This window comes from Numenius arquata, chromosome 6 (genome assembly GCF_964106895.1).
Source record: "Numenius arquata chromosome 6, bNumArq3.hap1.1, whole genome shotgun sequence".
In the NCBI taxonomy this organism is placed as follows: Eukaryota; Metazoa; Chordata; class Aves; order Charadriiformes; family Scolopacidae; genus Numenius; species Numenius arquata.
Genome location: NC_133581.1, coordinates 186280 through 213628, shown reverse-complemented (window position 1 = coordinate 213628; position 27349 = coordinate 186280). Strand labels below are relative to the sequence as shown.

The window sequence follows — 27349 nt, the reverse complement described above, 5'->3', positions numbered from 1 at the left end:
AACAGCTCCTCGGCTTCGTCTCTCCCTCTGGAGCGCCCTCCTCCCGTTATGGACACCCCCCCCCCGGGGTCCCCATCCCGGGGGGCACAGCCGGGTCCCGGAGGGGCTCGTCCCCACAGCACGGCGGCGGCTCGGTTCACCGAAAGCCCCGGGGGGAAGGACCCCCCGGCACCGCTTCTCCTCGGGCGGTTCGGGCCACGGGGCCGGGGACCCCCCCCTCCCTCCGGGGCCCAGCCCGGGAGTCGCACCGCAGCCGCCGCCGTCCCCTCGCAGCCTGCACCGCGGCGGGGGGGCGGCCGGGCTGCGGGAAGGGTTGGGACTGGGGTGAGTTCCGTCCCCGCTCCTCGGGGGGACCCCGGCACCCCAGCAGGCGGGGGGGCAGGGAAGGGGCAGGACGCGCCCCTCGGTGCACACGTGGCCAGTTTGCACGCGTGGGCGGAGGCGTGCACACGCGCGTGTGCCCCACCCGTGCACAGGGGTCGGCACACGTGCAAGGCAAGTGTGCAAGGGGCTGCTTCTGCAGGGGGATGCTGGGGGGGGCACAGCGCCACGGGGAGGAGCATGGGCACCTCACCAGTGGGGGGGGATGGGGGCCAGCGTGGGCCCCCCATCACTGGGGGTGGGAGATCGCCCAAGGCTGCGCGCGCCCCCCCTGTACCGGCACCCGGGGGGGTGTGGGGGTGCACCCCTGGGGGCGGCTCTGTGCCCCCCCCGGCAGGCAGCACCCACGGGTGCCCGTGTCTGTGGGGGCCCCGGCTGCGGGCTGAGAGCTCCTCCTGGTGGCAGGCACCAGGACAGCGTCCCCACCCCGCCCAGGGGCCATCCGGGGGGGGCTGAGAGAAGAGACAGGGCCCCCCCAACCAACCAACGAAGTTTTATTGTCCTGTCAAAGTGGCACCAAAATCCTGACCTGTTGCTCTTTGTCTGAGGGTGATACAAGAGCAGGGGCGAGGGGAAGGGGGGGACGCGCTGCCCACCCCCCCAGCCCCCAGGGACGCGGGGACGGAAGGGAGGAGGGCAGCGGGGGAGGCCCGTGGGCCGAGGTGGGGGGAGGAGGTGTGGGGAGGGGGAGAGGGACCCTGCGAGCATCGTACAAAGTGCATAGATGTGTGTGTGTGTCCTCACGGGGAGGGGGAGGCCTGGCCCTGGGGACGGCGGCCGTCAGCCTCGGGGACGCGCGGGCAGGAGGGCGAGCCTGGAAGAGAGGGAGGGGGTGAGGGATGCACGGGGACCCCCAGCTCCAAGGGTGACCTGGCCCCGGGGGGGTCCCAGCCAGAGCAGGCAGGAAGGGGGGCTGCCCCTCCTGGCAGCAGAGCCCAGGGATGTGGGGAGACACTCCCCCCTACAGTCCCCCAGGACACACAGCCCAACACAGGGACCATGGGGAAGGGGTCCCCAGCTTCGCCCTGCCCCAGGGGTCTGGGGTCAGTCCCTAGGGACCCCCCAGCTCCCCCACTCACCCTGCTCAAGGTTTCTTCTTTTTCAGCTTCAGTGCCTGCAGCCAGTGCGGGGGGGAGGCCTCAGACCTGGAGGTGTTGGCACCATGTCAGCACAAGCCCCCCAGAAACACCCCCGGAACCCAGACCAACCCCCAGGGGCACAGCCAAGAGGGGTCCCCAGCTGATCTCTGCTCCCAGGGGGGCTGGGGGAGTCCAGGGGGCTGTATCCCAGGCAGTGTTTTAGGGGGAGCAGCCCTGCTCCCTGGGTAAGGGGCCCTGGGGAAGCTGCGGTGCCCAGCAAAGCCTCCCCCCAGCCCAGCTCTGGCTGCCCGCGATTGCCGGAGGTGCCAGCCCAGAGACCCCCCGCACCCCTCAATATCCCTGTACACCCCTAAAGCACCCCCAAAACCCCTGTGCCTCTGCAACTCCCCCCCTCAGTACTGCTACAGTGGGGCATGGAACCGGGTGACAGCCCCCCAGCACCTCCCCACCCTTCAGCATCCTTCCCCCACCCACAGCGTGTCCCCAGACCTGCAGGCAGCCCCCCAACCCCCCCCTTCCTGCTCCCATTGCTCCCCAAGCCCATCCCTCCCCATGAGGGTCTCACACTCCCAGCACTTACCCCGAGGACTTCTCCGGCTTGGGGGGCAGCGACAGGGGTTTCCCACTCAAGCCAGGGATCTTGCAGGACTTGGAGCGCTGCACATGGGGGTCCTTGAGGGGGGTGACCTTGCTGTCCCCTGCTGCTGCCCCCTCCTCGGCCGAGCGGTTTCGGCCCCTCAGCTTGGCCTGGGCACAGCAGAGTGAAGTCAGGGGGGCACGCTGTGCTCTGCCCCCTCCAAATCCTCCCACCGCCTCCTCCCCAGTGCTCACTGCCCTTGGCCAACCCCCCAGTCCCAACCCGCCTCAGTTTCCCCTCCCCTTGTTCAACATCCCCCTCCCTCTCACCCAGCCGGGAGCCATCACCCCCCCTCTGGGGGTCCCGGGGGTCCCTACCTTGAGGGCAGAGGTGCTGAGGCCAGGGAAGAGCGGCACCTTCACCCCCTTGTTCGAGAGGGACGCTCGCACCCGCCGGCTCTTGGGTTCCTCCACTGTCTCCTCATCGGAGGATGCTGCCGGGGCTGGACGGGGCTCTGCGGGGAGGACAGGGGGGACAGCGTCACTGTGAGACACCTCTGCCAGGGTCCCCGCGGTCCCTCTCCCCTGGTCACCGCCCCAGGGGCTCTCACCTGTGGAGTCACGGAAGATCCAGCTGTCCCCCTCAGCGGTGGCCCCAGGGCGGAGGGCTGGTGCCCGGTGCCGGCGCTTGCGGCCCAGGTTGGCCTTGGTGCGGTACACACTGCTGTCCAGGACCTCCGTGTCCTGTGGGGGCCGTAGGGACCGGTCAGTGACCAAGTCTCCCCCCAGCCAGCGTGCCCACAGACCCCCACAACAGCACAGGGGAACCCAAATCCACAGCCTGTCCTTCGGGGGAGGCCAGGGGTGGAGGGTAAAGTCCCCGGCCCCAGAGGGGGACAGGGCACCCCAGGGCTGTACGAGGGGTCTAGAGGCTGCCCCCTCCCCACTCACCTCCAGGAAGGTGAATTCCTGCCCTGCCTGTTCCGTGGGTCCCTCAGGCTGAGAGGGGGCCAGGGAGAGCCGCTTCTCCTCCCAGCTCGGTGGTCTCTGCCCATCCGGGTGGTCCGAGGGGGCGTCTTCGCTCTCCATGTCCGGCAGCGGAGGGGAGGCCCTGGGGCTCGGCGGGGCAGCAGCCAGCTCGGGGAGGTCCCTCTCCTCCTCAGTGGGGTTGGTGGGCTCGCTCCAGGGGGATGCTGCAGCGGGGAGGTCAGCTGGAGTGTCGCCCATGGGCCGGCTGGGGTCCGAGAGAGGAACGCTTCTGTTCAGGGAGACAAGAGGAGACCCCAGAGTTCCTCCAGCTCCAGCCAAAGCAAGCCCTTCCCCTACCCCGATCCTCGCCTCCAACAGCCTCCAGGGTAAACTGAGGCACGAGGACCAAATGCTGCTCCCGGGAAGTCAGGGCAGGACCCACGTGTCCAGGACTCCCCTCCCTCTCCTGGGATGTCACACAAGGGGGTGGCACCTCTGGGAGGTCTCCCCAAAGCCCATTCCCAAAGGCTGGGGCAGAATTTGGGGTCTGGGAGGGCAAGAAGGCTGCCAGATTCACAGGGGACTCAGGCCAACTCTCTCCCTTGGGGCAGAAAAAGGGGCCAGACCTTCCAGTAGGGTCCTCAGCCCCAGGCAATGGCCAAGGGGACATTGGGCAACCAAGAGGCCCCGAGGAGGAGGAGGATCAGGGCCAGCAGGGCACAGGACAACACGGGCAGCAGGCCTGGGGGCTCCCTGTGGCCCCACGCAGAGCAACCAGGCTGAGGCCTCCCCAAGCCCCACTGGGCTTTCACTTCCCCCCTCCTGGGATCCTTTTCAGGCAGCTTGAGGGAATTTATCATTTTGGGAATCCCCAGCTCTGTAAGTCTGAAATCAGGGTTCCCACACCCTGGTAAAGCAACAAGGGCATGGGGCTGATTCTGCTGCTTTTTTGGGGGGTGAGGGAGCACCAGCACCCCCAAATTTGGTACACAGCTCCCCACATCAGAGGGAGAGGGGCACAAGAAGCCCCAAAGGCATCATCCCCTCCGAGATCAGCTCAAGACGGCAGATCCTGCCAGGACGAGTTGAAACCCAGTCCCTCAAAAATCTCCCGCTCCAGCTGAGAGCTGGAGGCTGCAGGGGAAGTATGGCGGCTGGGGAAGGGGGGCCCTGACAGCCAGGGTCCAGAGCAGCAGCTCCCCCAGCTATGCGTGAGCCACGGTAGGACACCAGCACGAGGCCCATGGCGTCGGAGGTCCCTGCTGCAGGATGGCGCAGGCACTCGAGGGGGATGGATTCCCCCTGGGGGTCCCACTGCCACTGCCACCACCCTCCTTACCTGTCCACTGAGCCAGCGTTGTCCCCCAGGCTCTGCTCCTCAGCGCTGAAGTCCCGGCTGCGGGCAGCGCAGCGGGCGCCAAAGGCACTGGCCCACTCCCGGCGTGTGGCCTCGGCGTCACACGGCTCCATGCTCCAGCCAGCCACCTCTGGGTCCCGGCTCCATCCCGGCTCCTCCAGCCCAGCCTCCCGGGGCTGGGCAGAGCTGCCCGGGGCAGGCAGGTGGCCCAGGCCCTCACCCCAGGCCGTCTGGCCCAGTCCGACCCCACCAGCATCACTGGTGCCCACACAGCTGGCATCATCCCTCTGCCAGTCCCCGCGGGGCTCCTGCAGCCCCCCAGAGCTCATTCCACCAGCCCAGGACATCGAGCTGCCCGATGACCCTCTGGCACTGCAGGGGTCCGGCACCCGCTCCGTCCCAATGATGCCAAATTGGTTGTGGCGCTTGGCTCCCCCAAGCTCTTCAGCCCAGTCCCTGCTGTGGGTGGCACTGTGCTCCTGCTGGCCGGTGCTGCCCCAGCCGGGCTCCTGCGCCGGGGGATCCGGGGCACCAGAGCCGGGCAAGTCACCCTTCCTGACACCAAAGGCATCGACCAGCTCCCTTTGGCCAACGCTGCACTCACCAGCCCAGCTCAGCCGGCCAGGACTGAACTCTCCGTCTTCCTTTTCGGTGTTCGTAGAGCTGAACTCGCTGGCCCAGGCCGGTCTGCTGGGGCTGAACTCCCGATCCTGGTTCTCCATGTCCCTGGTGCCGTATCTGTCCTCCCACATCGGTCTGCTGGGCTTGAAGCTGCTGTCCTGGCTCTCCATCTCCCTGCTGCTGCACTCGCTGGCTACGGCCGCTCTGCTGGGGCTGAACTCCCGCTCCTGGCTCTCCATCTCCCTGCTGCTGTACTCACTGGCCCAGGGCAATCTGCTGGGGCTGAACTCCTTGTCCTGGGTCTCCATGTCCCTGGTGCTGTGCTCATCATCCCATGCCGATCTCCTGGGTTGGAATTCCCCATCCCGGGTCTCCACATCCCGGGTGCTGCACTCACTGGCTACAGCATGTCTGCTGGGGCTGAATTCCCTGTCCTGGCTCTCTGTGTTCCCACTGCGGTACCCGCTATCCCAGGCCATTCTGCTGGGGCTGAACTCCTGGTCCTGTGTCTCCATGTCCCTCGTGCTGTGCTCATCATCCCATGCCGACCTCCTGGGTTGGAACTCCCCATCCCGGGTCTCCAAGTCCCTGGTGCTGCGCTCATCATCCCATGCCGACCTCCTGGGTTGGAACTCCCCATCCCGGGTCTCCAAGTCCCTGGTGCTGCGCTCATCATCCCATGCCGACCTCCTGGGTTGGAACTCCCCATCCCGGGTCTCCACGTCCCTGGTGCTGTGCTCGTCATCCCATGCCGATCTCCTGGGTTTGAATTCCTTGTCCTGGCTCTCCACGTCCCTGGTGCTGCACTCGCTGGCTGTGGCTAGTCTGCTGGGGCTGAATCCCCTGTCCTGGCTCTCCACATCCCTGCTGTGGTACTCGCTATCCCAGGCTGCTCGGCTGGGGCTGAACTCCTGGTCCTGAGTCTCCGTGTCCCTGCTGCTGTATTTGCTGTCCCAGGCTGGTCTGCTGGGGCTGAACTCCCTGTCCTGCCTCTCCACGTCCCTGGTGCTGTGCTTGTCATCCCAGGTTGGTCTGCTGGGCTTGAACTCCTTGTCCTGGGTCTCCATCTCTCTGCTGCTGTATCCATCATCCCAGGCTGATCTCCTGGGTTGGAACTCCCTGTCCTGGCTCTCCACATCCCTGGTGGTGTATCCACTGGCCTCAGCCGGCCGGCTGGGGCTGAACTCCCTGTCCTGGCTCTCCATGTCTCGGGTGCTGTACTCACCAGTCCAAGCTGGTCTGCTGGGGCTGAACTCCCTGTCCTGGCTCTCCATGTCCCTGCTGCTGTATTTGCTGTCCCAGGCTGGCCTGCTGGGGCTGAACTCTTTCTCTGGGGTCCCAGTGTCCCCAGTGCTGGATCTGCCAGCCCAGCCCAACGTAAAATCCTCCTCCTTGCTCTCAGCATCCCTGCTGCTGTATTTGCCGGTCCAGTCTGGGGTGAGCTCCCTGTCCTTTGCCTCTGCCTCGCTGGTGCCGTACCGACCAGCCCAGGCAGGAGTGATGTCCCCATCCTGGCTCTCTGTGTCCCCAGAGCCGTACCTGCCAGCCCAGCTGGGCTGCCTGGAGCTCGGCTCCTCCTGCTGCTGGCCGTGTCCCACGCCGTAGCTGCGGCTCCAGTTGGCCTTCCCAGAGCCCATCTCCTCCCTGTTGCCCGCACTCTCCAAGCCATAGCCCGTGCCCCACTGGGGTTGGCTGGCACCAAAGTCTTGATCCCGCAGGCTGCTTTCCTCAGCGCCACGGGACTTGGACCAGTTGCTGCAGCCCAGTCTCGCTTCCCCCATCAGCTCCGTCCCTTTGTAATCGCTGCCCCAGTCCTTCCTGGCACTGCCGAAGGGGCCGTCCTGCTGGTCCCCATCCCTGACACTGCGGCTGCTGTCCCAGCTCGATTTGGTCCCAAATTCCCGGTCCTGCTCCATGTCACCAGGCCAGTCTCTCTCCCTGGCCACAGCCTCTGGGGTCCAGTCGAAGGTGTGGGCCTGCTGAGGTCTGCCAATGCCGAACTCACTGCACAGGTCCTTCCGCGACCAGCCGAGCAGGTCCTGGAGAGAGGGGGAAAAGGGGGGAGAGGGGGCTGAAGGGGGTGGCAGTCCCGGCTCACGCAGCAGAGAGACTTGGAGAGGAACAGAGAGGGGGAAATACCCTGGGACACCTTGGGGACACAGCAGAGCACAAGGTCCCGTCGCGAGGGGAGGCCAGACCCTGCTCCCTGCCTCCCTCACCCCATGGGGCCCCCCATTCCTGCACCAGGGGGTCCTAACCCGAACCCTTTGGCACCCACCAACACCACAGCCCAGCACCAACCCTTTGCCCCTGCACCCCCCTCACCTGCGGAGAGCTGTGGGCCCCAGGCGAGGACAGCAGCTCCTCCAGCCAGCCTGGGTCGCCATGGGGCTGGGAGTCCCTCAGGGGTCCCTCGGCCCGGCCCGGCCCACCGGGGCCCTGTGGGCTGGTGGGGCAGTCGTCCACCGCTCCCGGACCTGGTGGGGCGGCCTCGGTGAGGGGCCCGGACTGGGCAGGGAACTCAGGCTCAGCTGGATCCTGGCCGGGCTCCGTCACACAGAGAGGGAAGCAGGGAACAGTGGCATCTCGCTCTGTCTCCCCTTCCTCCTCCTCCTCCTCCTCCTCCTCCTCCGTCGAGCCCTCGGCCTCTCGCTGGGGCACAGGGCCCCCGGGACATGGAGCCCCCTCCGCTCCCCGGCTCCCGGGTCCTTGGGACCCACTGTCCCCCCAGGAACATGAGGGGCCTGGGGCCAGGTCCTCCCCATCTGACTCCCCTTCTGCGGAGAGCCCCGAGTCGGCTGTCTCCCGGATGGGGGACTGGGGGGGAGACGCCAGCCACCGTGCCCCCCGCGAGGGGAACGTCCACTCGAAGGACTGGGAGAGGCTCCAGCCAGACTCGCTGCCCAGGGACGACTCTGGCGGCAGGTCCCCGGGACGGGGCAGGGCACTCAGCGAGCCCCCCAGCTCCCCCATGCCCTGCCCCACTGCCGGGGGCTGCAGCACCCCCTCTGAAGAGCGCCGGAGCCCTGAGTCCCTGCAAGAGGGAGGGGGGCTGAAATCAGGACCCTCGGGGGACTGTGGGGACACTGGGGAGTCATCAGGTCCCTCTGGGGAGCCTGGGGGTCGAGAGGCTTTGGCAGGGGGCTGAGGGGGTGGGCTTGGGGAACCTGGGTACTCAGTGGCAGCCTCAGGAGAGCCGGGGGGGCAGGTGACTCTGGGAGGCAGTTCGGGAGTGCTGGGGGGGCTGGCAGTATCAGGGGATCCCTCTCCAGGAGTGTGGGGGGAGCCAGGGGAGCGGGAGACGCTGAGCCGGGGTTCAGCTGCAGAGGAGGAGGGAGCGCCCGGGGCCTGGATGGAGGCAGCCGAGACCTCGGCTGGAGGCTGAGGGGGGGATTCGGGGGAGCCGGGGGCCCGGGTGGGGGACCCAGGGGCTGGGAGCTCTGGGGGGGCATCAGGAGAGCCGGGGGCCGAGGCTGAAGGCTGGAAAGGAGCTCCTGGGGCTGGGCAGGTGGGTGGCCTTGGAGAGCCAGGGGGTCCAAGGGCACCCGGCTGGAGAGAGGAGAGCTGTGGAAAGAGCCGGAGGTGGGGGGAATGTCATGTCACTCAAGAGAAACCCCCCAGGTGTCACCCACCCAAAAATCACAGCACCCCTCCCCAAATCTAAGGCAGCCTGGGTGTCTCCCAGTGGCCCCCGGCCCCTTTCTGGGGTCAGGGGCCTACTGGGAGCCACCCGGGCTGAGTGCCCCCCTTGAACACCCACCCTCTGGCAGCACAGAGACAGATGGAGAGGAAGAAATGAAGCAGGAGGAAGTAAAAACACCCTCAGCCCGGATCCCCCACCCCGCCATGGGGCTGGGCACCCCCTTGCCAGTGTCACCCTGCCAGCTGCCACCCCGGTGTCACCACGGTCTGGTGTCATGCACGGGGTTGGCGGGGAGCCCGAAAGGGCCTGCCCTGCCACATACCTGCCGGGTCACCAAACCCCGGCTGGTGACTCACGGCTGCTCCCTGCCCACGCCTCAGCAGTGGCGCTGGCACACGCCACCCCCCCCTCCAAAACCACCTGGCCCCATGCCCAGGAACCCAGAGGAAGGGATGGGGGGGCACCCTGAGGAGAAAGGAGAGACACGCACCCCACAGAGAGGGAGCCCCGGAGGAGACAGGAGAGCCCCGAAGGAGAGAGCCCAGGAGCGGAGCCGCCGCGGCACGGGAGGGCGAGGCGAGAACTCACGTCAGAGGGGGAAGGCGGCCTCTGGCGTCCGCGGGGGTCCCCGGCACAGCTTGGGCCGGCTGGGGGGGAGCCACTGCCGGAGAGAAATGGGGAAGGAGGGTAAGTTTTCCCCCTGTGCCTCCGCTTCCCTCTCCCACCGCCCGCAGAAGCACCTCCCGGCCCCAAACCGCCCGCTCTGGCCACAGGATGGGGTCGGGTGGACCACAAGAGGCCCTTCAGTGGCTGCAAGCCGTACCCAAAACCAGAACAAATTATCAGCGAGGCTTTGACTGTGGAGAGGAGGGAGGCAAATCAGCCCCAATCCCCCTCCCGGAAAGTTTTCAGTCCTTCGGAGAATGAGTTTCTCACACTCTGGTTTAAAATAGCCCCTGTCTCACTCTCCCGGAGGTGCCCAACCTTCAGGAGCGTGGCCAAGCACTGGCTCTCGCCCAGGACATCCTGCAGCCAGGAGTCCCGCAGATGGGTCGGCTCCCTCTGCCTTGGCACAGCCCGGCAGGGTGAAAAAATAGCAAGGGTGGGAAAAAAAGGAGCGTTTTCCCAGGGGAGCGCCCCCCTCCCCGTTATTCCCAGCCCAGGCAGCGGGACGGCCGGCTGGCTCCATTCCCAGCCCCCGGGGGCAGCAGGCGCGGCAGCAGCTCCTCAGCTGGGACAGCCCGTTCCTGTGGTCTGAGCAAACCGCCCAGCGCAGCGGCAGCCGCCCCGGCCTTCCCACGGAAGCAGCTCAAGGCGCTGCCGGCTCGGGAGCAACACCGGCCACCAGACCTCAGCTCCGTTATTCCCATCCCTGGGATGGCTCGGAGACACGTCCCCCCATCCGTACAGCCCCTCGCCCACCCTGGCTCAGTCCCCAGGCCCTTACCTCGTCTCGGCAATCAGCTGCTCGCCATCCCCCGTCCCCAGCTCGCCCGCTGTGGGTTGGGGTGTCTGGGGGGGGGCTTCACTGGGGGGGGCTCCATCCGCCTCCCTACTGGGACGTCTCCGGAAGGCAGTGAAAGTCTTGGAGCCAAAGCGAGAGGAGGAATCGGGGCAAAAGGGCGAGAGCCGGGCTCGGTCCGGGCTGCCCGGGCCCTCCCTGCTGTCCATTTTGGCCAGGATCTCCTCCACAGTGGTGCCTGGAAATCGCTCCAGTTTGGTCGCCACCGGCACCGGTGTCACCTTGAAGGGAGCCAGGCCTTTGCGAGAGGGGGTCGGCGGGGCGGGGGGCACCTCCTCAGTGGGGGCTGGACCTGGGTCCTCAGTGGCTGCAACAGGGGGGGAAGGGAGCCCCTTCCCATTGGGGGTCTCAGGAGACTTGAGGGTGAAGGAGGGGCGCCTGAGGGGCCCCCCCGAGCCGCCCCCGCTGTAGGGCTGGGGTCCAGCCAGGCGGTTCATCTTCTCGGCGGAGGGCAGCTCCGGGCGAGGGTGCCGTGGCCCTGGTGGGGGCTGTAGCAGGGAGGGCTTGGCGGGCACGGCGGGCTTGGGCAGCACCCGGGGCTTGGGCCGCACTGGCGGCTTGGGGCGAGCGGGACCTGTGAGAGAGGAGAATCGTCGTGTTGGAGGAGCCCCATGGCCCCACCGGGCTCCCTGGGGAAGGCCAGGGGGGTACACCGGGCCAAGCACAGGGCTCAGGCACCAGGGGGGCATGCCCAGTGCAGACCAGGCCGGAACCTCCCCAGCCCCCCGCCCCAATTCCTCCCACCCTCTCGGGGACAGACCTTTCTCAGGGCTGGCAGCCCCCAGCCCAGCCCCACCGGTGCCCGTGGAGGAGGCGCAGGGCACGGCAGGGTGCAGGGGCTGTGGCTGCGAGGCCATGGTGGAACCGGGGCCGGGGCTTGGCGGACACGGCGCAGGGTCAGCCCCTGGGGAGAGAGAAAGGAGTGAGAAGCGTTTTGGGAGTGTCCCTTTGCCCCGGGCGCCGAGTCCGGCAGACCCAGGGCCAGCAGCCACCTCCTCCAGCCATGCAGTGCTGCAGTGCCAACGCTGTGCCAAAGCCTCGTGTCCACCTGTGCCGGCAGCTGGACACCGTGCCAAACCGCTATCGCTCCGCCAGCCCTCCCCTCGCTGGTGCCGCCCTGTGTACACCAGCCCTGGCCGCCTGCACCACCGGGGCTCGGCGCAGGGACCCCAAACACCACCTCCCCCCCCCTCCGCCTGCACCCCTCACACACGGCGGTAATGGCATGTACCCCAGACCGGCTCCCACATGCTGCGACCCCCCAAAAACCCTGCTGTTCCTCATTTACCCGGCCCAGCCCGGCATCGGCCCATCCCAGCACCCCAGCGCACACACATCAGCCTGTCCCAGCACCCCAACACGCACACGTCGCCCCTGCCGGCCCGTGCCAGCCCCTGCCAGCCCCCTCAACCACCGCCCCCCCCCCCCCCCCCTCAGTTTCCTCCAGTTACCCCCCCCCCGCCCTCTCTCCCGGTTCGCCTGCCCCAGCCCCGGCCCCAGGCCGAGCCCCGCGGGCTCTGCCAGCCCCCCCGACCCCTGCGGGGGCCGCGGGCGCTCACCTTCCCCACAGCAGCCTCATGTCCGGGGTGGGCCGGGGCGGCGGCTCAGGGGGAAGCGGGGGGGGGGGGGGGGGTGTTGCCGTCCCCACGGGTCTCACGCTGCCGCAGCTCCCGTGACTCACCGGGGCTGCGGGGACAGGAAAAACCCGCTCGGTGCCTCCTCCCGGCCCAGCCCTCCCCTCCTCTCCCCGCCTCGCTCCCCCTCCCTCCCTCCCTCCCTCCCACCGGCCGCCCCAATCCACATCTGGAAGCCATCGGGGGGGGGGCCTTTCCCAACCCTTTTGGCAACCCCGAGACGGTGTACGAGGCCCCGGGACGAAATGCGGGTCTGTGCCCCTCCTCCCCCCGCCCCAATCCGCCTCCGGTGGGGCCTACTCCCGTTGCCCCGGCAACGAAGCCCCCCGCTCGAGTAGCGGGGTAGGCCGCAGTCCAGCGGGGCCAGGCCCGTCGCCGTGGCAACGGAGACCCCCGCTCGATTTTGGGGGAGAGAAGGGGGGGAATACCGGGCCCATCGTGCCCGCCGGGGCCGAAGCCCGGCCGAAGCTTCGGCCCCGGCGGGCACGATGGGCCCGGTGGGATCCCGGTTCCCGACCCCCGCTCACCCGCCGCCGCCGCCGCCGCCGATGCATATTCATGAGGCGGCCACGCCCCCCCGCCAACCAACGAGAGCGTCGGGCCAGAGCGGCCCCCGGCGCCGCGTGGCCGTGCGGAGCAGGGAGAGGAGGGGCATAGAGAGGCGGCGGGACTTACCATAGAGAGGTGGGCCTAGAGGGGCTCCCCGGGGCACACCCCCTTAGACCTCCCAGACCCCTCAACACCCCTCTGCACCCCCCCCAACACCCCCCCGAGCAGCCATCCCATGCCTTTTCCAGCACCCCTCGGCCCCCAAACATACCCCCCCAGCACCTCAAGACCCCCCAACACCCCCCTGAAGCCCCCCCCAACACTCCCTGCCCTCCCAACACCCCACACAGCCCCCCCAGTGCCCCCAACACCCCTATGCAGCCCCCCCTGCAGCCCCCCCAGCAGCCCAAGTCCCCCCCCACCCCCTAGCACCCCCCTTAAGCCCCCCCAGCATCCCCTCGTGCCCCCCTGCAGCCCCCCAACAACACCTGCAACCCCCCCAGCACCCCAAGTCCCCCCCAGTGCCCCCCAATACCTCCTTGCAGCCCCCCCCAACACCCCCTGCAGCCTCCCCAGCCCCCCCTCCCTGTGTTCCCCCCCCAGTCCATCTGGGAAGCAGCCTCCGCAGGGACTGGGCACTAATGGGCTTGGCCTCCCCTTCCCTCCCCCCCGCGGCTGCGGAACCCTCCGCGGCACTGGAGGGAGCCGGCGGGGCTCAGCCCCGGCCCCACAGCCCGTGGGGTGAGGGGGGGGGGCTCGGCCCCAGCCCCCATCCAAGGCCAAGGGCACCAGCTGCAGGGATAGGGCCGTGCCCCCCCCCCGGCTCTGCACCCACACACGCCCTCGGGGGTGTTTTTTTATTCAATCGAGTTGCCATGTGAACAGACCCAAAATACAAAAAATAAACAAAACCAACAAGGAAAGAAACAAGGAAACAAACCCGAGTATTTAAAAAAAATAAACTGATGGGGAACAGGGCAGAGAGGGGGCCACGGCCCCCCAGGGCCCCACCCTCCACTGGTCAGGCTCCCTGGCAGCCGTGGGGGGGCTCGGGGCGTCCCCGCTGCGGTGTCCCCTCGGCGCCGGGGGAGTCTGGGAGGGCCGGAGCCCCAGCACAGTCCAGGAGCCGTCTGGGTCCCGGCTAATCCGAGCCGGACCCCGAGTCCTCCGAGCTGGGGGGTGGGCTGGGCCCCCCCTCCTCCTCCGAGTCCTGCGGATGCAGGGATAAGGTCAGCACCGCAGGGTGAGGTCACCAGGGGAGGGGGTGAGGGCAGGGCGGTGGCGGTGAGGTCATCAGGGCAGGGGATGAGGTCATCAGGGTAGTGGGGGGATGAGGTCATGAGGGCAAAGAGGGATGAGGTCAAGGTGATGGGAAATGAGGTCATTAGGGCAGCAGGAATGATCTCAGAGGGGCACAAGATGAGGTCAGAGTGGTACGGGATGATGTAAGAAGGGCACAGGATGAGGTCATCAGGGCGAAGATGGATGAGGTCATCAGGGCAGCAGGGTATGAGGTTGGGGCAATGGGAGATGAGGTCAGAGGGGTGGGAGATGAGGTCATCAGGGTGGCGGGGGATGATGTCAGAGCAGCAGCTCCCGTTCCCCGGCACCCCCCAGCAGGGACAGACGGGGTGAGAGCGGTGACTTGGGGACACAGGGGTAGGAGGGTCCCAGGGAGCCCCCTGAGCCCTACCTCCTTCTTGCTCTCCCCGGAGGAGCTCTCATCGCTGGAGACAAACTCCTTGCTCTTGAAGCTCTCATTCGTGTTCTTGGCAGAGGACTTGCTGGAGGACAGGGATTTGGAGGCACCTTTCTTCTCTACCTTCCCCTTTGTCTGCTTCTCCTGCTTCTTCTTCTTCTTCTTCGACCTCTCCCTGGGCGACGGGAGGGAGAGGAGATGCGTGACCCCGCTGAGAGCCCACCACAGAGCCCAAGAGGCTCCTCACCCTCCGCTGAGGCCCAGGCACCACGAGGGTGGGGGAACGGCCCCATTTCGGTGGGGTGAAGCCCTGCCACCCCCCCAGCCCACTCACGCCTTGGAGCTCTCTGACTTGCTGCCCACGCTGTACTCCTTCATGGCCTTCTCGTAGTCCCTCCGGGCATCCTCCGCCTTCCGATCCCACTCCTGTGGCGAGAGCGACGGCTGAGCAGGGACTTCTCTCCTCCTCCACCACCCTCCACACCGCAGGGGCCCAATGCCGTCCCCACCCTGCACCCCCACTGCGTCCCACACCAACCCAAACCTCCCCCTGCCCCTCACCTCTTTCTTCTCCTTGGACATGGCTTTCCAGAGCTCCCCAGCCTTCTTGGACAAGTCCGTGATGCTGATGCCAGGATGGTCTGACTTGATCTTCTCGCGGTTGGCGTTCAGCCAGAGCATGTAAGCGGACATCGGCCGCTTGGGAGCATTGGGGTCCTTCCCCTTCTTGCTCTAGGAGGTAGGGAGTGGAGAGGACAAGCATGGAAGCCTCCAATGGCACCACTCGCTAAAGGCCACAGGACCTGGGGCTACCCCAAGACGAGGGGCTGGGTCTCAGCTCACCCCCAACACCCCACCAGCCATTGGGCTGCACCATCAGGGGAGAGGGGCTGTCAGGGCACCCCTGGGAAAGTGTGTGCAACACCTGAAAGGGCAAGTTGTTGGAGACAAGGCGTCCAACAACCCAAAGGCCTAGCCAGGTGCGGGCACAACACGCCCTTTGGGAGAGATTCCACCAAGACTCATCTGCAGGAGGCAGCGGAGTTGGGCTTGGACAAGTGACCCAGCCAGGGCAAAGCTCAGTGAGGTGGTGGCACCAGATGGGACTGTGGCAGGAGGCTGAGGTGATGGGCTGCAACCAGCATCTCCCCAGCGTTGTTCCCAGCAGGGAACAGCAGCCCACATGCCAGGAGCAGCTCCTGCTCTCCACGACCCACCAGGAGCAGCTGCTCACCTCCAGCTGCTTCTTGCGGGGCTTGCGGTCTTTGACAATCTTGGCCTTCTTGGCCGGCTTCTTCTCATCCCGGTCACTGTCGCCATCGCCGCTGGAGGAGCTGGCCGAGGCGTTGCTGTCAAACCTGCGAGGAGGTACCTGGCGTCAGCACCAGTGGGAGACCCCCACCCCAAAAAGAGAAAGCACGAGGTGGGGAGGACGCAGCAGCGGCAAGACCTGCCCCCGAACTCTCCAGCCTCCAGCAACCCATGACTGGGAGACTTCCTGAGCTGAAGCTGTTGTGTTCCTGCTTAACAGCTCTCGAGGGACTTTCCTTCCACAAAGACAGCTCATCGTTTTCTGACTTCCTGTAAATTTTAGGCACTCAATGCCACACGGCTCAACCCCACCAAGATCCAGCTCCTCCCGTCGGGCCGAACCTGGCCCTCACCAGCGGACGATGGCCCTTCAGGGTGGTGGAGGCCACGATTCTCACCCACCCTCACCCCCAGCTCAGGATTTTACGGCGCCATGTCCCATCCTCCCCCCGCTGTTCTCTTTTCCAGCCTGAAGAGCTGAGGCCTCCTCCAGGAGCCATCTGATCCCCCCTGATGGACCTTCCCGAAGCCTTTCAAGCCGCATAATGTCATTAGAGCAGAGAGTGCCCAGAACGGCACCCGCTTCTTGAGGTTTTTAAGCCCAGGGATTTGTAAGACGATACTGGCCGGGCCTGCAGCATTCCCCTACGTGTACACACACAGCCCCACACCACCCCCACACAGCACCTTCCGAAAGCCACCCCTAGACAGACCCCTGCCCAGCCTGGACTCACTCTTCAGCCACGTCGTCATCCTCCTCCCCGGGGTTAAAGGACTCATCTGGAAGGAGAGAGCACAGGGGTCAGCTCACAGCAAGGGCGAGGATGGACAGGACTTCACCAGAGGCAGCAGGAAGAAGCCTGAGCACCAACAGAGCCCGCCCCAGCAGTCCCTCATGCCCCCCCCAGCCCTCACCTGTCTCCTCCCCAGAGCCGTCGCTGCTGTCATTGGCGTTCTCCTCCCGGATCTTGCCCTCCTCCTTCATCCTCTCCAAGTAGGCATCGTGCTGGTCCTCATCGGAGTCCGCATACTCGTCGTAGCTCTGCTTCATGCCCTGCGGGAGAGACAGTGTGAGAGCCACTCCCTGCACTGCCCCCACCTCCACACACTCCCCCCTGGAAACTGCAACTCCTGGCATGCTCCTGGTGGGCACAGTCCCAGACACATGCTTGGGGTGGGGAGGACGGGGACACCCGCCACATCTGCTCCTGCTCCCCATTGGGCTCCAGAGAGAGGGACAGAAGAGTTATCTGAGTTAGGGGGGGGCCCTCTCGGAAATCATGCCAGGTTACTGGGTTTAGTTGGGGACCACCACAGCCATGCAGAGGAAACCTGCACCAGGAGGAGGAAGAGGAGAAAGAGGAAGGGATATCGCACGGACCTTTTTCCTCTACAAGGGCAAGGAGAGAAAAGAGAGGTGAAAAAAAAAAGGGGAAAAGCAGCAAGATTCAGGAGAGAAGACAGCCCCCAGCCCCCTCCCCACCCCAGCCGGCAGGGTAGCGGTTCCAGCGGGGCACGGGGAACCAGCCCTGCCCAGCAGGTACCTCCTTCAGGCCTCGGTTCTTGATGTTCAGCTTCTTGGCGTTGACGAAGTCAAAGAGCTTCCCATACTCCTCCCTGCAGGACCGTGTACACACACAGTCAGGGAGGGGTGGCAATAGGGGAGCAGGGAGCAGCCCAGGGGGCATGGCTAGAGCTTGCCCCGTACCCCACACCCCGTGCCCACCTCTCTATGCTGCTGAAGGTGTACTGTGTGCCCTGCTTGGTCTCAATCTCAAAGTCGAAGGAGCGGGTGGTGGTGGTGCCGCGGGCGAAGTTTACAAAGGAGATCTCGTCGAAGCGGATGTGCACGGGCGGCTTGTGCACGTAGATGAAGCCGCGCTCCAGCGGGTAGAGCAGCCCCGAGCTGGCCTTGTAGGAGCAGGTGATGCACTGTGCCCCGGAGTGTCTGCCGGGGCAAACGCACCGTCTCCGACACCCGCGGGGAGCAAGCACCCTCTCCGCGATGAGACATGGGACCCCGGCAGCCCGGACGAGCCCGTCAGCAGCTCCCCTGGCACAAATCTCACAGCGCCCCTTCTCTCTGACCACAGGAACCAGAGAGAAGGAGAGGAGCCAGCTCTGCTGCCAGAGTCAGGGAAGATCTCAAAAAGCTGGCCTCAGACTTCCAACCCAGAAACTTCTCCAGCCCCAGGGATGACAATCATGGAATCAATGCCCCAAGTCCCACTCCCTGCCCTGGGCAGGGACACCTCCCACCAGACCAGGTGGCTCCAAGCCCCCTCCCACCTGCCCTTGAACCCCTCCAGGGATGGGGCAGCCACAGCTTCTCTCGGCAACCTGGGCCAGGCTCTCACCACCCTCACAGCAAAGAATTTCTTCCCGAGATCTCATCTCAATCTCCCCTCTTTCAAGTTTTAAAACATTACCCCTCATCCTGTCACTACCCTCCCTCATAAGAAGTCCTTCCCCTGCTTTCCTGGAGCCCCTTGAGGGACTGGAAGGGGCTCTAAGGTCTCCCTGGAGCCTTCTCTTCTCCAGGCTGAACTCTCTCAACCTGTCCTCACAGCAGAGGGGCTCCAGCCCTCCCAGCATCTCCGTGGCCTCCTCTGGACCGGCTCCAACAGGTCCATGTCTCTCCTGTGCTGAGGACTCCAAGCTGGACACAGCACTCTATGTGGGGTCTCCGGGATGCTTTGCATCCCTCCCCATCTCCGGGCCCTCTCCTGCAGCAGGAAGATCCCATGTCCCCCATCACCCCGCCTCAGCCAGCCGCAGCTCGCCTCACCCCTGGAAGTTGCCAGGCACGGTGATCTTGCGATTCACCAGGGCCTTCATCACCCGGCTGACCATCTCATAGAGGGAGCCCGACATGTTCTTGGTGAGCCGTCCCTCGAAGCGCTTTTCCACCTCCTCCCTGAAAGAGAGGAGAGCGGTGAGAAGGGGAACCCAGGAGGTTCATTACCTCCCTCCCCACAGCCCCCAGATCCAGGGAGCGGGTCAAGGAATGGCCTGGCAGGAGCAGAACCCACTCGTTCATGTTGAGGGTCAGCGAGATGTCCTCATCCTTGGAGAAGAGCAGGATAAGGAAGTGGTAGCGCGTCTGCCCTTGCTTTATTGGGGGGTCCAGGCTGATCTGAAGAGAGAAGAGGAAACGAGGACCTGAGATCCCCTGAACCCACCCCTTGTCACCCTTTCCCAGGGGAAGGCTGAGCCCCTGTCCTCTCCTCACCACAAAGAACATCTGCCGCTGGTCCTTGTGCGGCAGCAGGAAGAGGCGCAGCACCGTGGTGTAGGGGATCTTGTAGTCGAAGGTCTTGCCGTGGAGGTGCAGGAAGGTGGGGTAGATGCGGATGTCGTACCGCCCACGAGGCGTCAGGCATTGCAGCTCCCGGAAGATGCAGATGGCATCTCCGGTGGCCTGGATCACGTCTGCCTTGGAGAGGACGTTCTGAGCAAAGGCCTGCAAGGGAAGGGAGTTAGGGCCGGGTGAGGGTACCCAGCTCCCCCCTCTGCCCAACCTGCTGCATCCCCAGCCCCCCACTCACCTCCACGGGGTCCACACCGTCCTCCTGGGTGGGGGGCACATAGAAGCGGACCTCCATGAGCGAGACCTCAGCGTCATCGTTCTGGTGGAACTCCAGCGTCACCTCGTTCTTGCCCGTTGTGCACTGGGAGACATTGCTGAGGGGGATCTCAAACACGGGCTGCTCGCCGATGTCAAAGGAGAGCAACTGTCCTGTAGAGGCGGGAGGGGAACGCGGCTGTCTCAGCAGGAGCAAAACCACCCCACCACGACATGGGGATAAGGCCCAAGGTGTCCTCCTAGATCCCATCTCCAGCAGCAGCCTCCCAAAACCCAGAAATGCCTCTCCTCTCCCCCCCTGCATTCCCATGCTCCCTTCCAAATCTCCAGGCTTTCTCCTTCTGGCTACAGCCCCAGAGATCAACACCAGTCAGAAACAAACAGGAGGGAACCATCTGTTCCCATGTTCCTCTGGTCTCAGACCAGGGAGAAGCATCCACCAGCTTCTCGGGCTCCTTCAGGAACAGCAGGCTCTGCCAGATGCTCGCAGCTCCCACACTGACCCTTCTTTTACACTGAGCTTTCCCTGTCTCCAAAACCTTCCCCCTGCATTTGGGGTTCACAGGTATCTCTTGCTCTCCTGGGACAGCCAACGTCCTCACTGTGCCCCAGGACACCACTAGGAATCGGGCTGGGTGCTGCAGGAACAGCCGCGCTGGGGGGAAACTGTCCTGGCTCCCAGACCAGTCCCACCGCCTCGGGCTGGACCTGGCACAGAGGTTCCCTGTCCCCAGCATCAGCATCATCACCACCACTCACCTCCAAACCTCACCGTCCCCCAGTTCCAGCCCTTCACGCACAGGTCCTTCTCCGCCAGCTCCAGGCGATAGTGGGCCTTGAAGAAATCCGAGAGCTTATCGAACTCCTGGCCGGGGCGAGAAGGAGGGAACGACTGTCAGAAACCACCACATACAGGCAGCTGCCGCCCAGAGCCGGTAACCGGGATGCAGCCTCCCAGCATAAGGGAAGTGGCAAGAAAAATGGGGGTTAGAGGTGTTCTTGGGGGTGTCAGTGCTGTGAGACTCACAAGGACCACAGCCCGATACCAGACAACCACAATCCAGCAAGGCAAACACCAGCTGGGGACGAGGACGGGCCAGGGGCACTCACCGATTCCCGGAAACCATCGTATTTGTAGACATGGCCGTTCTTGGTGAGCAGCTTGAGGCCGTGACCGAGTGCCACGCGCCGCCAGACGCCCTCGGCCAGCTCTGAGGCCTGAATGTTGTCCACCTTCCCTGTCTTGCTGTTCTTGAAGATGACACCCTGTCGGCTCAGCCGCAGCCGCCCGTCGTTCTGCCGGGGGAAGGAGGCATGAGGGGGGGCTCGCCCCACACGCAGGACCCGGTGCCGGCAGCTCCGGTGCAGGGAACCACCAGCCATCGGGCGCAACAGACGGCTGCACAACCCGATCAGGCAGAACAGTACAACTTCCCCCCAACCACCCACCAGCTTTGGTCCTCACATGTTTTTTACCACCCGAATTCAGGATTCAAGTGCCCACAAGAGAGTGGCCAGTGCCCTCCCCTCAGTGACGCTACAGCGCTGTAGCTCTGGTGGGATTTTGGGGACAATCTCCCAAAATCCAGAGGATTAAGAGTGACCTGAAACACTCAACACCCCGGCGAGCCCCCCCTGCCCTGCCCGCTCCCCCCCGCGCTGGAACAGGCTGAGGGCCAGCACAGAACCCTCTCGCAGCAGCTACATCCAGAAAGGGTGGACACAGAGAGCTGGCATCCCCGCTCCCTCCTCCTGGAACCGTTCCCAACCGCAGCCTCGCTCGCTCCGCACCGGGCTGGCACTAAAAGCCCCCATCGATGCTCCAAAACACTTCAGCCCCGGAAACGAGGCGCCTCCGCTCGCCGGCGAGATCAGCAAAACACCCTCTGCCAGGATGGGGGAGGCGCCAGGGGCAGGGGGAAGCGCCCAGAGCTGCAGGTCCCACTGCGATGTGCCACCTGGTGGGGCCCAAGCAAGTCCCCCCGGGGCCCAGCCCCTCAAGCCCACTCACCATGGATCCCTTCACCTCCTGGTATATCTCGTTGAACTCCAGCGTGTCGGCCATGGCAGCTGGGGGAGGCACCTGGGGTTCAGGAGGGGAAGGAGGCCCAGCGCAGCGAGGGGTTCAAATCCCCCCCGAGCCCGACATGCCCCAGGGACAGAGCAGCTGCGGGGGGAGAAGAGGGTGAGCACAGCTCGGCCAGGTGGCTACCGGGGGAAGATGGCTTCTGGCCCTCCCGTGGGGAGCCATCTTTCTCCAGGGAGGTGCTCTGTGATCATGGCCATGCCAGCACCCCCAAACCAAACCTCTGTTCCCTCCGTCCCCCCAGACCTGCTCCCGCCCCCCCTTTCCTCGCCCTCCCAGACACTGCCTCTCGGGGTGGCACCGACCCCCTTGTGGGGGGCGACCCAGACTCTCCCCACCCCCCTCTCTCCCCACATCTGCCATGGCCCCAGGGCCTTCCCCTGCACCCCCCGCATCACCGTGTCCCCCCCACTGCCCTCGGTCCCTCCAGCCTTGCTCCTTCCCTCCCCGGTGGCCCCCCCCGCACCCCAAACCACCACCCCGCGCCCAAAATTCCCCTCACGCCCGCGGCTCCCAGCCCCCAAACTCCCCCCGCCCCGGCCCTGAGATCCCCACCGGGGCCCAAGCGCTTCCCCGGCCCCACCGATCCCGGGCCTGCACCCCCCCAACCTCTCGGACCCGCACCCCCATCCCGGTCCCCGCACCGCCATCCCGGGCCTCCCGCCCCAATGCCGGGCCTGGCACCCCCGGCCCGGTCCGCCCACCCCCCGGGGCCCGGTCTCCCCCGGCCCCATTACCCCCCGCCCCGGTGCGGCCCTCCCGGCCCGGCCCCCCCCGCACCGTCGCCACTTTTCCCGCCTGCGCAACACGAACCTCGCGCGGAGCCTCCCCCCCTGCCACCGCCGCCGCCAAAACCGGAAGCCGCCCCCACTTCCGCCATAGAGAGGAGCCGCTCTGGGCGCCGGCGGGAGGACCGCGCGGCCGCGGCGACGGCGCGACCATAGAGCGCCCGGAGGACTCCGGCTAGAGAGGACGCGCCGCCCGCGCCCGCCCCGCCATCGAGGTGGGGGTGTGGGGGGCTAGAGCGGCCGCTGCCCCGGCGCTCACCCGCCGCGCTGCCCCGCCCGGCACCATAGAGCGGCGGGAGGCCTCCGGGAGCAGGGGACGCCGCTGGGGGGGGACACCCCAAAATGGGGATACCCAAAAAAGGGGACACTCCCAAGATGAGGGCATCCAAAAGATGGGAATACCCCAAAAACGGGGCATCTCCAAGATGGGGACACCCAAAACCGGGGGGCACCCCAAATAGGGGGCACCCCTAAAATGAGAGCACCCCAAAAAGGGGGGGACACCCCAGGAATGGGGCATGGGGCACCCCCCCATGAGCACCCCCCACGGGGGACCCCTCAAACCCAGCACCCCAGCCCCCCTCCACCCCGCCAGGAAGGGGGGTGCGACATCCCCCCAGACCCCCCCTGCAGCCCCAAATCCCCCCTTGCACCCCTCCATCCACCGAGGAAGGGGGCTCCGACCCCCCCCCAGCCCCCCATGAGCACCCCCCCGGGAAGGAGGATGCGACCTCCCCCGCCATCCCTCTCCTGAACCCCCCCCACCCCCCAGGGAGGGTTTGCGCTCCTTCCACCCCCGCCCCCCCCAACCTCTCCACCCCCCTCATTCCCCCAGGAAGGGGGATGCGACCCCCACCTCCATCCCCCTCCCCCTCTGCAGCCCCCTACCCCCCATCCCCCTCCTGACCCCGCCCGCACCCCCCAGGAATGGGTTGCGGCCCCCTCCGCCCCCCCCAACCTCTACATTCCCACCTGCCCCCCCCCCCCCCCCCAGGAAGGGGGGTGCGACCCCTCCCCGCCCCCCCATGTCCCCGCCCCCCCGACCCCGCCCTCCCCCGGCCCCTCCCCTCCCTCCCTGTCCGCTCCCTGCCCGCACCGTCTCCGCTTGCCCGCACCCTGCCCGCAACCCCCCCACACACACACACACACTCCATGCCCCCCCCGCGCCCCCCCCGCCGCTGGCTGACCGCCTTCTTCTCCTACGAGACCCCCAAGTCGGTGGTGGTGAAGAGCTGGGTGGTGGGGGCCGTCAACCGCGCTGTGCAGCTCCTCATCCTCGCCTACTTCATCGGGTGAGACACCCGGGGCCCCCCCCCCCGACACCCCCCTTCGACCGCCCGGGGGGAACACAGCACCTCTACTGGAGGTGGCACCCGGGGGTCATTCGCAGCAGCCCCCCCGTCATGGGGGGGCTGCTGCGAATGACCCCCGGGTGGGGACAGCCTGGGCGGGGGAGAGGGATGGGGGGGGGATGAAAGGGGGGGTGACAGGGCGGAGGAGAGGTGACAAGTGTTTGCTGTCGTGGGTGACACAAGGGGGACAAGGAGGAGAGCGTGCGGGTGCGGGTGACACGAGGGGAACAGCCAGGAGACCATGGCGGTGTGGGTGACAGGGGGGTGACAGTGCGGGTGACACGAGGGGGACAAGGAGGAGAGCATGCCGGTGTGGGTGACAAGAGGGTGACAGCGTGGGTGACACGATGGGGACAGCCAGGAGAGCGTGTTGGTGCAGGTGACGGCAGTGGGAGTGCAGGTGACAACAAGGGGGACATTCAGGAGAACATCCCAGTGCGAGTGACACGATGGGGACAAGGAGGAGGGCACGTCAGTGCGGGTGACAGCAGGGTGGCAGTGCAGGTGACACAAGAGGGACATTCAGGAGAATATCCCAGTGCGGGTGACACGATGGGGACAAGGAGGAGAGCATCCCGGTGCAGGTAACAGAAGGGTGATGGTGCAGGTGACACAAGGGGTACAGCCAGGAGAGTGTGTTGGTGCAGGTGACGCAATGGGGATGGTGAGGAGGAGAGCATGCTGGTGTGGGTGACAGGGGGGTGACAGTGCGGGTGACACAAGGGGGACAATGAGAAGAGCATCCCGGTGCAGGGGACGAGGACAGCCAGGAAAGTGTGCCAATGTGGGTGACAGGAGCTTGGTGGTGTCAGTGACACGATGGGGACAATGAGGAGAGCATGCCGGTGTGTGTGACAGCAGGGTGGCAGTGCAGGTGACACAAGGGGGACAGCCAGGAGAGCATGTCTTGCAGGTGACAGGGAGGGGACAACAAGAGTGTCTCGGTGTGGGTGACAGGGTTTGGCGGTGCAGGTGGCACCAGGGGGACAGCAAGGAGAGCCTCCCAGTATGGGTGACAGGAAGGTGACAGTGTCTGCGGGTGACAGAGGGGCGGTGGCAGCAGCCTGGCCACAGCGGGTGACAGGGGATCTTGGACCCCAGGTGCTCCCCGGGGGTGACAGCAGCCACCAGAGGGGCGCGGGGGGGGGTGACAAGCAGGTGCTGCGGGGCTCTGGGTGGGCGGGGGGCGGTGGCAGGTCCCCAGGGGGTGGCGGGGGTGGCTGTCCCCACCGTCACCCCTGGTGTTGTCCCAGCTGGGTGTTCCTCCATGAGAAAGCCTACCAGGTGCGGGACACCGTCATCGAGTCCTCGGTGGTCACCAAGGTCAAGGGCATCGGGCGCTATGCCGGGCGGGTGCTGGACACCGCCGACTACGTCACCCCCCCCCAGGTGCGGAGCATGGGGTGTTCCCCCCCCCACAGTGTCCCCTCTGGGGCAGGGCGGGGGTCGGGGTGACGGTGCTGTCCCCCCCCAGGGCACCTCCGTGTTCGTGGTGGTCACCAAGCAGATCCTGACGGAGAACCAGGCGCAGGGCGTCTGCCCGGAGGTGCGAGGCGGAGGGGACACCGGGGGGGACACATACACCAGGGGTCCCCCGTGTGCCCCCCCCACTCACCCTCCCCCCCCAGAGCGACGCCGAGTTCCGCTGCGCGGCTGATGGCGACTGCCAGGGGAGGACCCCGACCACAGGCAGCGGTGAGGGTCCCACGGGGGGGCGCGTTGGGGGCGGGGGTTGTGGGGTCCACGGGTTTGGGGGCGGCCCCTCCCGGCCCCCCCCCACTGACGGGGGTCCCGCAGGGGTGCTGACCGGGCGCTGTGTCCCCTTCAACCGGACCCTCCGCACCTGCGAGATCCAGGGCTGGTGCCCACCCGAGGTGGACACCGTCGACGTGTGAGTGCGACTGAGGAAGGGATACGGGGGGGACATGGGGGTCCGTCAGCCCCCCCCCCTCGGGTCCCCAGGGTCACTCCCCCCCCCCGTATCCCCCCAGCCCCGTCATGCTGGAGGCGGAGAACTTCACCCTCTTCATCAAGAACAGCATCCGCTTCCCGCTCTTCGGCTTTGAGAAGTGGGTGGAGGTGGGGGGGCACAAGGCGGGGGGGGGGTGTCCCCCGGGTCGGGTGGCTGATGGCCGTGTCCCCCAGGGCCAACCTGCCGCCCCCTGGCAGCCAGGGGGGTCTGGGCCGGTGCCGGTTCCACCCCGAGCTGCAGCCCCTCTGCCCCATCCTGCGCCTGGGGGACGTGGTGCGTCTGGCGGGGCAGGACTTCCCCACGCTGGCTGCCACCGTGAGCGGGGACACAGCGACATGGCGGGGGGGGTGCACGGCAGGGGGGCACGTGGGGGGGGCGGCAGAACACTCGGACACAGGGGAGAGGTGCGGGACACGGGGATGTGGAGACAGAGGATGTGGGGACACAGCGGAGGGGGTGTGGGACATAGAGATGTGGGGGCACAGGGTGTGGGACACGGGGACACCAGGGACACAGGGATGTGGGTTGTGAGAACATGGGGATGTGGGACATGGGGACACAGAGATGTGACACATGGGACAGAGGGACATGGGGAAACGGGATGTGGGGAGGTGGGGGTGCAGGGACATGGGATGTGGAGTGGGGGGACATGAGCATGTGGGGACATGGGACACGGACTTTAGGGACACAGGGATGTTGGACTTGGGGATGGGATGATGGGGGACACAGGGACATGGGAATGTGGGGACACAGGGATGTGGGACATGGGAACCTGAGGATGCGGGATGTGGGGACACAGGGATGTGGGACGTGGAACTTGGGGACACGATGATGTGGGACTTGGGGAGGCGGTGATGTGGGATGCAGGGCACAGGGTGTGGGGACACGGGGGTGCTGACGTGCCCCCCGGGGCAGGGGGGGGTGCTGGGCATCAAGATCGGGTGGGTGTGTGACCTGGACCGCTCCTGGGAGCGCTGCCTGCCCCGGTACTCCTTCACCCGCCTGGACGCCCGGCCCCCCGCGCCCGCCCCCGGATACAACTTCAGGTGGGGTACGCGCCACTGCACGGGGACATGTGTGTCACACGCGTGTGCGCAGCCCCGCACGGCCCCTGTCCCCCATGTGTCCCCCCATCCCCACGCAGGCACGCCAGGTACTACCGCTGGCCCGATGGCACTGAGCGCCGCACACTCACCAAGGCCTTCGGCATCCGCTTCGACATCCTGGTGTACGGCAACGTACGTGGGGGGCTCAGGGGAGCCCCTGGGGGGGACCTGAGGGGGCCAAGGGGGTCGGGGCCCCCCACCAACCAGGGTTTCTGCACCCCCAGGCTGGGAAGTTTGGCATCGTCCCCACCCTCATCAACACAGTGGCAGCTTTTACTTCCATTGGTGTGGTGAGTTGTGGCTGTTCTCAGCCCCTGCGTGGTGGAATCTCCCGGGGGGTTGGGGGGCCTTGGGAGGGGACCTGTGCGGGGTGCCCCATAGTGATTTGGAGAGGGGTGGAGGAAAACCCCATAGCCATGGGGCAGAGAGACACAGTGAAGCCCCCAGGCAGCCTGGCTCTGTGGGGGGCTGTGGGATGTTGGGGGGCTGGCCCACGGGTGAGGACCCCCCCCATCCCAATGCTGCCACCCCCAGGGTACGGTGCTGTGCGACATCATCCTCCTCAACTTCCTGAAGGGAGCCGAGCACTACAAGGCCCGCAAGTTCGAGGAGGTCAGTCGTGGGGCTGGGACCACACCGGGGGCACCTCCGGGGGGGCGCTGGATGCGGCCACACCAGGGGATGTGTGGGGCTGGCCGGGGGAACACATGCAGGCAGTACCCCTGAGCTCCCCTAGGTGCCCTGGACTAACCCAGCACCCATCCCCTGCCCCACAGGTGCCAGAGGCTGGTGTGCCCGCGCCCCCTGCCAGCCCCACCGAGTGCCCCCCTGGGGTGCTGGGGGGCTGCAGCCGAGACAAGCAGTCCACCGACTCGGGAACCTGCTCCCTTGGCCTCTAGCCCTGAGTGCCACGGGGCAGCCCCCCACACCCACCCCCCCAAGTCCCTCCCATGGCTGGTACCCCCTTCCCTGCGCTGTCAGTGGGACGGGGCAGGGGGGACATACGGGGCTGTGGGGAGTGCCGTGGGGCAGGGGTGGCCACAGGGACTATGTTGTGGCCATGGGGGTGGCAGCAGGAGCACAGGGGACAGGGCACG

At 66.5% G+C, this 27349-nt stretch overlaps 3 protein-coding genes across 3 annotated transcripts; 1 reads left to right on the top strand and 2 right to left on the bottom strand.

Annotated features, from left to right (window-relative positions):
• Positions 1-859: 859 nt before the first annotated feature.
• Positions 860-11026, bottom strand: TNKS1BP1 (tankyrase 1 binding protein 1). Its single transcript, XM_074149185.1, has 13 exons — positions 10930-11026; positions 10095-10743; positions 9236-9308; positions 7330-8568; positions 5692-7043; positions 5264-5553; positions 4366-5197; positions 3009-3315; positions 2669-2801; positions 2436-2572; positions 2062-2228; positions 1461-1526; positions 860-1195 (listed from the first exon to the last, which is right to left on the bottom strand). Exons 1-12 carry the CDS (start codon positions 11024-11026, stop codon positions 1466-1468), a joined length of 5337 nt encoding a protein of 1778 aa, XP_074005286.1. The 3' UTR covers positions 860-1195; positions 1461-1465.
• A 2120-nt stretch (positions 11027-13146) lies between these two features.
• Positions 13147-21903, bottom strand: SSRP1 (structure specific recognition protein 1). Its single transcript, XM_074148530.1, has 17 exons — positions 21848-21903; positions 20960-21115; positions 20059-20244; positions 19708-19813; positions 18911-19101; positions 18595-18825; positions 18395-18498; positions 18151-18279; positions 17089-17310; positions 16907-16979; positions 16278-16416; positions 16097-16142; positions 15286-15409; positions 14613-14783; positions 14386-14477; positions 14046-14226; positions 13147-13562 (listed from the first exon to the last, which is right to left on the bottom strand). Exons 2-17 carry the CDS (start codon positions 21011-21013, stop codon positions 13494-13496), a joined length of 2118 nt encoding a protein of 705 aa, XP_074004631.1. The 5' UTR covers positions 21014-21115; positions 21848-21903; the 3' UTR covers positions 13147-13493.
• A 1071-nt stretch (positions 21904-22974) lies between these two features.
• P2RX3 (purinergic receptor P2X 3) lies at positions 22975-27151 on the top strand. Its single transcript, XM_074149171.1, has 12 exons — positions 22975-23114; positions 24428-24563; positions 24649-24720; positions 24803-24869; positions 24972-25065; positions 25166-25243; positions 25320-25461; positions 26062-26192; positions 26291-26384; positions 26477-26542; positions 26787-26864; positions 27029-27151. The coding sequence occupies exons 1-12, from the start codon at positions 22975-22977 to the stop codon at positions 27149-27151; spliced, it is 1221 nt and encodes a 406-aa protein (XP_074005272.1).
• Positions 27152-27349: the final 198 nt, after the last annotated feature.

Excerpts from the sequence above, each read along its gene's own strand:
- TNKS1BP1 (XM_074149185.1), bottom strand. The coding sequence starts at position 11,026 with ATGGCCTCGCAGCCACAGCCCCTGCACCCTGCCGTGCCCTGCGCCTCC. Across the intron at positions 7,044-7,329 it reads GGGCCCACAGCTCTCCGCAG|GACCTGCTCGGCTGGTCGCG; the intron begins GTGAGGGGGGTG and ends CCCTCTCTCCAG. Across the intron at positions 3,316-4,365 it reads AACGCTGGCTCAGTGGACAG|AAGCGTTCCTCTCTCGGACC; the intron begins GTAAGGAGGGTG and ends CTCCCTGAACAG.
- P2RX3 (XM_074149171.1), top strand. The coding sequence starts at position 22,975 with ATGCCCCCCCCGCGCCCCCCCCGCCGCTGGCTGACCGCCTTCTTCTCC. Across the intron at positions 24,564-24,648 it reads ACTACGTCACCCCCCCCCAG|GGCACCTCCGTGTTCGTGGT; the intron begins GTGCGGAGCATG and ends GTCCCCCCCCAG. Across the intron at positions 26,193-26,290 it reads GCCCCCGGATACAACTTCAG|GCACGCCAGGTACTACCGCT; the intron begins GTGGGGTACGCG and ends ATCCCCACGCAG.
- SSRP1 (XM_074148530.1), bottom strand. The coding sequence starts at position 21,013 with ATGGCCGACACGCTGGAGTTCAACGAGATATACCAGGAGGTGAAGGGA. Across the intron at positions 16,417-16,906 it reads AGAACCGAGGCCTGAAGGAG|GGCATGAAGCAGAGCTACGA; the intron begins GTACCTGCTGGG and ends TCTCTCCCGCAG. Across the intron at positions 13,563-14,045 it reads CCGGGGAGAGCAAGAAGGAG|GACTCGGAGGAGGAGGGGGG; the intron begins GTAGGGCTCAGG and ends CTGCATCCGCAG.